Genomic DNA, 12,979 nt, shown 5'->3' with positions numbered 1-12,979 from the left:
TTGACACATTTTTTTTCTTTTTCGGATAATGCCTATCTATACTGTTGTTGTTATTTATTATTATTATTATTATTATTATTATTATTATTATTATTATTATTATTATTATTATTTTTTTTTTTTTTTTTTTTCCTCCTTCTTGATACTGCTTTTACCAATACTTCTTTTATTTTAATATGTATTCTTCTTGGTTGTAGGAAGAAAGGAAAAAAAGCAAGAGGGAAAAAAGGTTGAGAAGAGGCAGTACCGTGTTTGTGTGTCTGTGTGCAGTCATGTCTGCGCGCCGTGGCCAATTCTCCTCTTCTTCCTCCTCCTCGTCCATCATGCGTCGCCGATCGACGATGAAGAAATCGATGAGTGATATCATTAATGAACAGTTTGCAGATGAGAAGGGGCAATTTGATGAGACAGATGCATGGGATGATGGAGGCGGGGATGGACCGCACATCGACGACTACCACGAGGACGGTGGTATTGGAGAGGAGGATTGTTATAATGATAATGATAATAATAGATATCTTCAACAGCATGAAACAGGGCCAGCGGCGAAGCGGAAGAAAACCGAACGTCTTCAACAAGAGCAACAAGAAGAGAAGAAACGAACGAAATTACGTCGACGTGGTCCACTAGATGCCTCACTCTCAACAGGCGAATATGCCGCCACTCCGGTGGATGTGGAAGCCGCAATGGACGGGATATTTGGGGCTCTGGAGATGGACGAGCATGAAGATGATGACGACTTTGGAGATATTCCAATGAATGGAACAGCTGCTATTAACAGTGATGATAATGCTAATAATGAGGATGAGGATGATTACTATAATAATAATTATTATTATTATGAGAGTGAGGAAAGATCAGCGGCAGAGACGTTGCGTGGGAAAAAACGAAAACGCACGAGTGGTGGTGGTCAACCAGAAACAGAGGAAGAGTACATTGCATGGCTTAAAGCTCGACAGGCCAAGAAACAAGCCCTACGACGTTCTATTGGTGGAGATGATGAGGGGAATATTCTTGAGCAGCTCGAGTCCCTGCGAAATGCGCAAATGGAGTTAATGGCTAAAGAAACAGCAGAGGGTGATAAAGATGATCCACGCGCCAAAGAACGTCAACGGGCACAAGCCGCCGTACGTCATTATGTAATGCTCTACTCGCAATTATTACGTGTACGTTTAAAGTTACAGCCTGTAGTGGTTCGGGCGGTGGCTTTTCCACAATATTATGCCCTCCCAGACTTTCTAAAGAGTGATGGGGGAGAAATACGTTCGGGAGTGGATGAGGTTGTAGACTCGCTGAATACATTACTTTCTACTTTCTACTCACTCGCAAGTGATGGTAAGGAGTCAAAACAAAAGCAGAAATCACAGGAGGGGCAGTGTACAGTTTCTCCTAACTTTAAGGAGATGAATGCCTGCCACAGACGTATGATGAAAGATGTGGATGAGTGTATTGGGTACTGGGGAGCTAAACTTGTACAACCCAACAGTGTGAAATTACGCACTATTTCTCAACCGTTATTACATCAAATTCGTGCTATTCTCGAAAGTAAAGCACGACTACGTGCTAAAGTACAGAAAAACCGATCTCATGTTTTCATCCTTGCTCACCCTGAACATCACCAAGCCACAGTGTCTGCTGAGGGAAAAGCGGCACGAGCTCTTCATATAGCAGCAGGTGATAATGATGATGAAATTTACGATGATGCAGAATTCCTGCGAGAAGTGGTACGTCGTGGTGGAGTGGCACGACTGCAGCAGGAACAACAACAAATATTGGAAGAACAGCACTCTTTACGTGCGACTGCAGTTCCATCTAAGCGTGGGTTTCACAGGCTTACTAAAGGTAAATCAGTGAACTATGAACCCCGTCCAAAGTTAGTGGGCTTCCTGATGCCTGTGCCATATACATACAACGAACAACATGAGGTGATGGTAAACTCACTATTTCAATAATATTTGAATTAGTACCGTATCATATATATATATAGGTGTCCCCGGTTGATGGAAAAGGATAAGATAGAATAGGTTTTTATTCTTCTTTAGAATCCTTATATAAAATGTGTTTTGGTGTCACGTATATTAAGAAGAAAAAAAAGAAAACATCAATAACGGAAAAGAAAGAGAATGAAAGGACTACATGCATGCATGGATGGATGAGCTCGATAAAATGAATGAATGATTGATTGAAAAAAATAAAAAAAAACGCCTATGCAGAGAGTGAAGAGGTCTACTATGGTGTTCATGAATATTTCGTTTTATTTTTTTATGGGCGTATACACCAATACTTGTAGTGGAGCTTGAATTCATTTTTTTTTTTTTTCTATGGGTGTGTATGTTTGTTCTAATTCAGACGCTCTTTTTTTTTTCTTGCCTTTTTCTCCTTTCCTTCAGTGGGTTTTTTTCGTTGAGTAACTACATAGAAAGAGAAGGTGGAGAGAGAGAGAGAGAGAGAAAGAAAGAAGGAACGAAAAGAGCAACGGCAATAACGAAAAAGGGTGTGTGGAGAGAGAAATCAATATTTTCACATGGACGAGACGCTCCTCACACTTCTTAATAGCAGCAAAGCAGAGTCAAGTAGATGTTCGACAGTCAAGCAAAGTGTTACGCAGACATTTGTCTCAGAACTACTCACAGTAATTGGAATCACGAATGAGATGAGTCACGCAGAACAACAAAGATGTATGCGTGTGGCAGTAGATTCCTTTCTTGTAGCTGCAACACCTACACCATTGGAGAATTATCTAATGCGTTTAGTCACATTACTACACTGTTATACAGTAGTTACATCTCATGAAAATAGTGCATCGTCTCTACCAGAAGGTGTGAAGGCGGCAGCAATAGCAATCTCCAGTGGAATATTTTCTCAAGATTTATGTCTAATCTCTTCTGTTGATGGTGATGGTGAGGATGCAGATAAGGTTGTATCTGTGGGTAGTGAGAAAAGTGAAAAAGATAAGATGATGTCTGAACACCCATTTTGGTTCTGTTTTCTTTGTGTATTTTTGCAGCAATTGTCAGCACGAGGAGGTGACTTTAGTGCATGGCTGCAGTTCTTTCGTGAGTGTGCGGCACAGTCTCAGGGGTTAAATACTACAACAGAAGGAAAGGGAATTAATAATAATAATAATAATAATAATAATAATAATAATAATAATAATAATAATAATAATAATAATAATAATAATAATAATAATAATAATAATAATAATAATAATAATAATAATAATGAGAATAGCAGTAATAGTGAGAAAGTTGCTATTGCTGCTTGGGGTGCAATCTCACAGGAGACATTTAATGCTACTGTAGCCCGAACACGATTTCGCCGTACAGCCATTCTTTGCAAATCCTTCTGTCCACATATTGTCGCCCAAGCACCAGGCACAACATATCAATTATTACATATTCTACATGCCTTTATGTCAAAATGGGAGGAACTGCAGCACCAACGCGAGAATCAAGTACAATCTATTAACCTACAAGATAAGGCAGAAAGAAAACTTATAGAAGAGTATAGTGAACAACTTGGTTATGTTCTTGGAGAAGGTCAAGTACACACTTTCCTATTGGTTACTGTTATTGGAGCTGTGTTGAGTGCTAGTTATATATTACCAAAGCGTGGGGAAACATCTCGGTGGTCACATCCACCCCGCTCAACCTTCTCTCCACATACAGAGACACAATGGCGGTATATACATTTTCCACCTATTGGTCGATTACTTGAACGTTTACATATTCGTCCATTTCTCGCTGTTCATCTCTTTACATTTTGTATGCAACTTCGTATTGGTCTCTCCCCAACGCATCACGCCGATGGACGACAACGATTAGCTCTTTGTTTGTATTTAACCGAAGTATGTAGTTTACGCACAGCATTTGTTATTTACCACTTTGCTGTTGCATGCCCTTCAGGTATGCAGGAGGCGGCAGAACCATCTGCGACACTTCCTGGTACTGCGCTTGCCTCACTTACGGCGGCACTTGATCACTATGTTAAAGAGGCACGTAGTGAACTTATTTTTACCGCAGTTGAAGCAGGAAGCGTACGACGGCGACAACAGCGGTACAATTCACGCACGGCTATTACTAACAATAATAATAATAATAACAGTAGTGGTATTAGCAATAATATGAATGAGGATGATGAACCTACTCCAGTGAGTGGCGAAATGACTGGATCTCGTTTTGCTAAAATGGTATTTCCAGCTGCATGTCCAACGTGGAATCAGTATCTTGTAGATGATAAGCAAAAAGTAACTGGTTCTACTAGTAATACTACTAATACTACTAGTACTACTGCCGGTGCTAGTAATAGTAATTCTACCAGTAAGCCTCCTGTTGGTACAGCAGGTGCAAATGCAAAGCAAACAGCATCCGTGCAGCATATAACACCGTGTCGATTTGTGATGGAACTCCTAAATATGGGACTTCCTGGAATCGCCGCTACTACTATAACTCAATTTCAAACAGAGATGGGGATAAATGTGTGTCTGGTCCCTTCTTTGGCTATGCCTGGTGGGGGTGGTAGTATTGCTAGTAATGTGGTTAAACGTGTTGAAGCCATTTTAAAAGAAATAGAAGAAAAATCTGAAACAGAAAATAATGGACAAGGGGAAAAACGTGGTGAACTTTCAGCACCTCTTCGAGAACTTGAAATATACCACCCATTGCTTTCAGCTGTTAATGCGTATTTGGCATCGCAGACTTTTCTGTGTAACTTGGTAGAAGGGATAGCGAAGGAGTGTAGTAAATTCCTAAACTTCGTAAGGTCCGAATTGAAGCAGCAATTACAAGATCAAGATCAAGAAACGGATAGAAATGAAAATGAAGGAAAAGAAAGCGGTACTAATGGAGTAAACAAAAGTAATAGTGTAGACTATGCTATGTTGTGTAGAACCGCACTTGGTTTGGCAGAACGTTATCTTATTCATATTGTTATGCCATGTATGCGTGTTATTTCTCCTTCTCCTGTTCTATATGACCGTGTACTGCTGCTTCTGACACTCATGAAAGAAGAAGCGCCATCTGTACGTTTTGGTACTAATCCTGTTGAGTTCTTACATACTGATGTATGGATAAATTCTCTATTGAGAACACCACAGCCTTATTCCTCTTCATCCCCTGCATCATCATCATCATTATCTACTATTGCTGATTTTTCTGGTTCTTTACCGTTTCATCGAGCTCCACATGATACACTTCGATCTAAAGAACTTGCGGCACTCTTTACGCAATCACTAAAGCGTCTGACAGAGGCTAATGTGAATCGCTACAGAAGTCTCTTACAACCGATGATTTACGCCAATCCCTTACTTGTGGGAGAGAAACTGTTTCAGCAAGCCGTTGGATATAATAATAATTTTCTACGTATTCATACTCGATTACTTAAAGGTGCCCCAGCGGCTGTTCTTACACTTATTACGCATGAAGGTCTACTTTTAATGAGGCAATACGCCGAAGAGGAGCGACTAGGTGGTGCAGATGCCAGTCGTGTTGGACATATCGCCACATTTCTCGCTGTTCTCTGGCGTGATAATCCACGCAGTTTTGATGGTGTCTTACTCCTGCGAGCTGCAGAATACGCATTACGACGTGAGGCACGCGCCTCCATTGTCTTTGGTCTGGAGTTATTGCAGGCGGTTCTCCGCGGTTTGCTGGACCACACCCCGGAGCATGAGGAACAGTACAGTGAAGCCCAAGTACGGGCCTTAATTTCCCCCGCATCTACGCAGTGGTTTGCGAAAGGCGCCGGGGAGTCGTTTCGGCGTGGGCGGTGGAGTTCGACATTTACGCCGGCGGTGCGGGCCGCGGCGGGGGCGATGCTGCGGCGTACACTGCAGGAAAGGTGTACTATACCCGTGCAGAGGGATGAGTGGGAGGATGAGGAGGATGAAGAGAATAATCATAATAATACGGATAGTGATGGTAATAATAATAAGGATGATGAGGAAGCAGAAGAGGAGGGGGAGGGAAAGCAGGAGATGAATAATAATCATGTAGAGAATGGAGATGGACATGATTCTTCGGTGAATAATGGTGGAGTGGAGTTTACACTTGGTCAAGCGCTGCTGTTGCACTTGTGTCGACTGCATAGTAGGATCTACGCCGCCCAGGCAGATCTCGCAGGGACTATGCAACTTGTGTTGTTAACATGTGCAAAAGACTACAATGTTATTAATGACTTGTTACTTACATTAGAGACACTACTGCCGCAAGGACCACCGGCGGATGAAATATTTATGGTGGCGATGCCACATGTCGCTCTTCGTCTTACAGCCCGTTTTGCTGCGAAGGAAGTGAGGCGTAATATATCAGATGAACAGAAAAATTCAAATATTGACGCTATATTTACTGTAATGCCATCTGATGTGGATGTTTATGTTAAGAGTGTATCAAACTTTAAAGGTATTGATGGTGCTATCCCTTTTACTTTTCTGCAGAAACTATCGTATTACACCCCTGCGCACTTTGTTTTTGATGACACTGTATATACAGCAGCTATAAGGGAAATTAACTACTTCTTTAATCACGTTACCGCCCTTCTTAAAGCTGCAGCTGCTTCTAGTAATAATAATAATAATAATAATAATAATAGCAGTATATTAATGGCTAGGGATCCATCTGTTCGTTGGTTGCAGGAACAGACACGACAGGTGCGTTTTGAGAAGGAGGCTCATAGAAAACTTTACCAGCAGTGCAAAGAGACGAGGTCGGCATTATTAAATGATGTACTTCGCAGTGGTGTACTAAATGAACCTGTCGCATTCGCAACATCATATCTTCTCCCACGTGCCTTATTAAGTCTAGAAGACACGTTCTTTGTTTACTACTTCCTTAAGTGGTTACTTGATGCTACGAAAACCGAGAGTGGTATAACAGGCGATCATAAACGTGTTATGAATGTAGTATTTTCGCTAGTGACAGCTGCCATGACATTCTTTGTCGGTCTCACAGATGGGGAATGTAAACGTTTGGGTTTTCTATTAAGCTTACTACTAACTGCCCTACATGAGAAGGCGTTAGATATACCTATACCTTCCTCCGTAAAAAAGGATGTAGCAGGAGCAACAACAACAACAACAACAACAACAGACACAAAGACAACAACAGAAGGAGGAAGTGGAAGTGGGGCAACAGATGCATTATCAAATAGTGGTACAATGGCCGCCTCTTCAGCAAATTTTTCCACAGAAATACTGATTTCATATTTGGAGCCAAAACCACGACCTTTAATGAATATATTGGCATCACATGCAACAGTAAAAGAAGTAAATGAGGATGAAGGTAATAACAGCAAGGTAAAAGAAGAAGAAGGAAAAGATACCAGAGAGAATGAGAATGATGAATTCGCTGTTGTATCAGCATATTCAGTCCAACTTGAGGCTTACCTTTGTAGAGCTATAGTCCAGCTATTATTGCATCAGAAGGATATTCCATTCCTACACCGTAATGTTTTTCTTGTATTAGAGCGTCTCACACGAAATACACCCGCTTTTCCTGAAACACTGTGTGCTACAGAGTGGCTTATTAGCGCTGTTACCCCACATGCAGTTCGCAGTTCATCCTGTTATGCCTCTGCCACAGCTGTTTTAAAGACACTCTATGATAACAGAAAGCAAAAGAAGACTATGTTAGTGACAGCACTTCCAGTGATGGGAGTTAATCCCATACTTCAGTGGCAACAACAGAAAAATCAGAAAAGTGAAGTGGAGAAACGGATGGAGGCATGGAAGAAATTGTGGAAAACACGGGAGGCATATATACGGTCACTTTTAGCTCTGGATATTGCAGCTGCTAAAAGGGAAGGTCAATCGGAGAAACTTGGTACAGACGGAGTGGAAGTGGAAGTTGCAGCCAATGAAATCGAAAATGATGATGATAGAGCTACGGTGGAATTCCCTGAAACTGCATTAGCTGAAGAAGAAGAGCGGGATGATGAAAGTGATGACGTAGAGGAGGAGGACGAAGAGGAGAACGCGCCAAATGATGATAGTGGTGCCCGTAGCTCTCTTTTAAGTGAAGATCTTAGTTGTAATGAAAGTGAAATAAGTAATGAGGAATCTGAACGGCATCCAGACGATGATGATGATGATGTTGATGTTGATAAGGACGTCTCATCCATGGAGAGACACTACGATGATGAAGCATCATTGTCCAAGGATAATACCAAGAGTGATGCATTATCACTGGGGGAAGGTCAACAAGTAGTGAAAAGTAATAAAAAAAGAAAACGTGAGGAAGATGATGGTGCTTGTAGTGATTCAACTAAGAAGGAACCACGTATGGAAGAAGAAGAGGAAGAAAAGGAAAAAGATTCTCAGTGATAAAAATGAGAATTCTGGAGTCTGTCCTCCGGTGATAATGATCCTTTTTAAACAGTTATTTGTGAATCTATGTTTAACTGGAGAAACTCTTTCTCTTTCTCTTTCCTCTGTGTATCTGAAAGAAAGAGAAGTGGGGTGGGGTGTACGGATGGTAATTTGGTGAATGAGCGAGTGAACAAGAGCAAAGGAAAGTGGAATTTTGTGTGTGGGATTTTGCAAATTTGTATCACATGTTGCAGCTTCTGGTAAGATATATATATATACATGTAAGAGTAAAGTATAAACAGTTGAAAATAATGAAAAGATTTAGTATATGTATATTTTCTAATTATTTGTTTTATTTCTTCTTTTTTCTTCTACTTATTTGACCTACCTCTTTTAAAAAGGAGGAGAAGTGGGTTGAAACAACGTCTAGTGAAACTGTGGACGACGTGAAAACTAACATAAATTTTAAGGATTAAATGAATGCAAACAACACTAAACTTCCGCTTCCCCAGTCAACGACAGCAACAACAACGCGATGTGGCAGTGCGGGTTGTTATACCAATACCAGAACAACGGCCTATGGCAACAGCCAATTATCTCTTTATGTGTACAGGTGAACTGCCGTCAAGTGATGTATTGTCTGCTCTCGGTGTGCCATCAACAAAGATAATGACATTATCAGCGGAATCACTGAGGAACTCTGGATTAAAGCCTTTTGCTGAGAGTTCGGTTGTGCGTATTGAGAAGAATGTGATGGTGGAGCTTGGAAGCAGTACAACGAAGACTATCTTTGGTGGGTTTATTGAAGATGAACCACTAAAATATGAATCACAGAAACAACAACAACTTTGTGCTGGTACTGTTCTTATTGGAAATGTTGGAATCCCAAACTCTAATGCAAGTCGTTATTATATTCTTCTTAATGATGTTACAGAACCCACACAATGTGAAGAGTTAGGCGTCTATCAGTCTATAGGTCACATCACGGTTGGTTTAAATGAACTACGCGAGGCGTGTGGAACAGCCGCCGTCCATTCACGTACACTCGCCCCACAACCACCAGTAAAGTTGTGGGTCTCCGATGTACAGTTTGACTACAGTAAACCGGTGAAGAGTACAACACACATAACCGCAGAGCAAAGACCCTCACGAACAGGCATCGCATTATCATCATCATCAACAACAACAACAACAACACGTACGGCAGGCCGTGTCCGTCGCCGTGAGGAAACAGAGGCGGAAGATGCCGAAATGGATAACGCCGCAGAAGTTAGTGGTTTCTTTCACCTCACACGTAGTTATCCAGCACCGCAGAATAATCATAATAACAATAATAATAACAGTAAGGGTATCGGGCCGCAGGCAAAACGTCTCCGCTCAGAGCGTTTCACAGGATCAGATGGGGAGAGTGTGTTAGCAGGCATCACGGCGGTGCCTCCTGTAGAGGGTGAAGCCTTTGATTTCTTCGCCGCACAAGAGGAGGTTTTTCTTACGGATGTTGGGATGATTAAAGAAACGCAAACGTTGCGGAGAAATCGACGTGGTAAACCACCGCAGAAGATGCGGCAGAAGCATGATAAAATAAATCGACTTGTAATGACAGGTAATAGTAAAGGAGGGCGTACAGCTTCTGCAGGCACAAAGAAAACTTTACGTCGGCGATACTAAAAAAGAAAAAATGAATTTTCTGTATTACCATTATTATTATTATTATTATTATTATTATTATTATTATTGTATATATATAATGTATGTATGCTGATGCATTATACTCCCTTCATCTATAGAATAACGACTATCTATCAAGTTCTATTTTCATTTTGTTTCTTTTTTTTCTTCCTTTTACTTTATTTATTTATTGTCACACTCTGGCGTTAAATAGAAAGGGAGGGGAAAAAAAGAAAAGAGAGGAAAGCAAAGAATTAGGTCTGGGTAGCACAAGGGGGTAATCTCACCCAGGCTCTGTGAAAAACGGAGACAAAAGGAATAAAAAATATATATAAAATAAAAACATCGTGTGGTAAAGGCATTAGGATTACCAGCAGTTCAATATATACACATATATACATATATTGAAAGAGCAAAAAAAAAAAGAAAAGGAATCCATGTTACGGTATCGCAGTAGTATTGCAAGGGAGTTCACTGCTCAACGTATTGGCACGTGGAGGTCTTTCACCTGTCGTTACCAACAGCAACACCATCAACAGGTGTATTTATCAGCAATCGTTCTTGGAAACGTTATACGAAACTTATCTACACATCCAGCAGCCTTCAGTGATGAGAATAATTACGACACCAGCGATAGTACAAAGGATGGTAATACTAATAATATAAGAAGTGCAGGGCGAAGACGAGAATTGCATCTTAGTCGACTTGCGGTTGTGCGGCCTGATTTAATAGATGAATGGGTGCCTGAATTAAATGATGTGGATGTAAGTTCCGTCCCTTCTAGTAGTTCCCTCACCGTTTGGTGGCGATGTGCGGCTTGTGGGGAAAACTACCAGGCAACCGTGAGAGATCGTGCGGTGGTGGATAAGGGTTGTCCTCGCTGTTCTACCATATCATCCCATCATCATCAACAACAACAAAAATATCAATATGGAGTGGAGAAAGGCAGTACAACAGAAATTATGGGTGGAACTAAAGATGCATCCATCCCATCGCTTGCAGAGACCCATCCCACACTCGCTAGTCGTTGGGATCAGGAAAAGAATGGACTTCTTCGCCCAACAGATGTGACTAGCACCAGTGATCTTAATGTCTGGTGGAAACCTGCAGAGGGACGACCACCACATGAACGTTCTTTCCGTCGTCCTGTACACGCCTTTGTTGAAGTTCCATATAGTGTAGAAGAACAGCAGGAGGCACAGGCCGCATTGGAGCTTGATATTCTTCAAGAGATAAGACGTGCTGCAAAAATTGAAGAAGCACGTGAGCGGGACACGTTTCCTGCTGCGGCACATCTCTTGGATGATCTTGTCTCTCAACGTCGTGTTGACACTTCAGTAGATGGAAAGACTTTTTCACCGTTGTTTATAAAAGAGCAGCGGAATCATCAACAGACACTGCAGGAAGAAGAACTTGTGGGGGATGATATACATCGTGCTATTGAGATGTGGGAAAAGAGTCTTGATGTTAAACTAGACCCATCATATCGACCAGTGTTCTATTTCACAGAGGCGTGTGATGGGGCTGGCGTCTCACGTGATGAGGTTCTCACGACGTATGATCGCTTTGTTGCCTGGCATAAGCGTCAAAAGAGAAAAAAGAGAAACGATAGCTGTACAAAGGAAGATGATAATAATAATGATAATAATAGTAATTGTAATAATGATAATATCGTTCCATCTGTTATAACAGATCCAGATTGGATACAACACTTCACACTTAATGTGGAGGATGTTGTAAAGGATCGCTTCGCCCCCACCGCCCGTATTGTTCTTCCCGATATTACACCAACTGTAAAACAAAAGCAACAAGAAAAAACATTAGGGGAGGATACAACAACAGAAGGAGGAGGAGTCACCCGACGTCGTGTAGACTCTTTACCTCCTCCACCAGAGGAATATGAAAGTGAGATTCGCACCACATTTGCCTCTCGCAAGTATTCATATCCACGTCGACCTCCAATGCCACCACATCGCGAGGATGATATCACAGAAGGAGTACCAACAATGACAGAAGATAAACAATCAAAACAAGAACAAGAAGGATACATATCATCATCATCATCACAGAGTGCATTAACTGGAGAGAAAAAGAGTACTTCCACACGTAAGGAAACACCTGCGGAAGCGGCCTTTGAAGTGGTTAGCCTTTCCGCCTCACAGAGTCTTACGCAGGAGTACACAACATCAACAAGTGATAAAAACACGTTATTTGATGCCGATGAAAAGGATCTTCATCTCCGTTCACTTCTCGGCCCAGCGGCACTACAATCCATGACGGAAGAAGAAGCACGTGCTCTTCAGTATAATCGAGGCACCCCACGACCACGTCGAACAGGACGATTTAGATTACGCCCACCTGCTGAGGTAAAAGTGCAAAGAACGAGTGGGCTTAATGCGACTTTAGGTCTGGCACCATCCTTTTTCACAGATAAAGAGCAATCAAATGAACAGCAAGAACAACAACAGCAACAACAAGTGATTCAAGCACCTGGAGCACCGAGAAAAGTGGCTCGACCAAAGAAGAAACGTCAGGAAACGGATGAAAAGAGCAGTAGTGGTAATGCGGTATCGTCACAAGAGAAAAATAGTTAAAGGGAGGGGAGAGTGATTGTGGGATTAGAAATGATGAAGTGGGTAATTCTTTATCTTGTAATCCTATTTGACCTCTAATTACTTTCTCTTTTTTGTTTCCGTTAATATTACTATTATATTTTCTCTTTCTGTCCTTGTTTGGTTCGGTTTGTTTGTGTGTTTGTTTGTTTCACCGTTGCATTCATGTTTTTTTTTTCTTGTTGTTCATACAACGCTTTTTTTCTTTTTACTCCTTCTGCGCGGGAACATAATGGACATTTTGTATTGATGATGATTATGGGAAAATGAGGAAAAGAGTAAACACATTTGCTGAATATTTCATAGGTATGAAGATGAGCAAAAACGGAACGAGAAAAAAAAAAAAGAGAGAGAGAGAGAGAGAGAGAAAGAAACCTCATAAGACTTTATAATT

General features: G+C 41.3%; 4 protein-coding genes across 4 annotated transcripts; all 4 read left to right on the top strand.

Annotated features, from left to right (window-relative positions):
- Positions 1-272: 272 nt before the first annotated feature.
- Positions 273-1,952, top strand: LSM04_005612 (Apoptosis-antagonizing transcription factor; the record flags this gene model as incomplete). The annotated part of the gene is made up of 1 exon (XM_067336865.1): positions 273-1,952. The coding sequence occupies one exon, from the start codon at positions 273-275 to the stop codon at positions 1,950-1,952; it is 1,680 nt and encodes a 559-aa protein (XP_067194757.1).
- Positions 1,953-2,524: 572 nt separating this feature from the next.
- On the top strand, positions 2,525-8,320 carry LSM04_005826 (uncharacterized protein; the record flags this gene model as incomplete). Its single annotated transcript, XM_067336854.1, has 1 exon — positions 2,525-8,320. One exon carries the CDS (start codon positions 2,525-2,527, stop codon positions 8,318-8,320), a length of 5,796 nt encoding a protein of 1,931 aa, XP_067194760.1.
- A 465-nt stretch (positions 8,321-8,785) lies between these two features.
- On the top strand, positions 8,786-9,973 carry LSM04_006883 (Cyclophilin-type peptidyl-prolyl cis-trans isomerase domain; the record flags this gene model as incomplete). Its single annotated transcript, XM_067336843.1, has 1 exon — positions 8,786-9,973. One exon carries the CDS (start codon positions 8,786-8,788, stop codon positions 9,971-9,973), a length of 1,188 nt encoding a protein of 395 aa, XP_067194775.1.
- A 437-nt stretch (positions 9,974-10,410) lies between these two features.
- On the top strand, positions 10,411-12,567 carry LSM04_004369 (putative Zinc-ribbon domain; the record flags this gene model as incomplete). Its single annotated transcript, XM_067336831.1, has 1 exon — positions 10,411-12,567. The coding sequence occupies one exon, from the start codon at positions 10,411-10,413 to the stop codon at positions 12,565-12,567; it is 2,157 nt and encodes a 718-aa protein (XP_067194734.1).
- Positions 12,568-12,979: the final 412 nt, after the last annotated feature.

The sequence above is a fragment of the Trypanosoma melophagium genome (assembly GCF_022059095.1).
Source record: "Trypanosoma melophagium isolate St. Kilda chromosome Unknown ctg10segment3, whole genome shotgun sequence".
Classification (NCBI taxonomy): Eukaryota; Euglenozoa; class Kinetoplastea; order Trypanosomatida; family Trypanosomatidae; genus Trypanosoma; species Trypanosoma melophagium.
The sequence above is the reverse complement of the archived record's forward strand: the minus strand, read 5'-3'. Positions and strand labels throughout refer to the sequence as shown.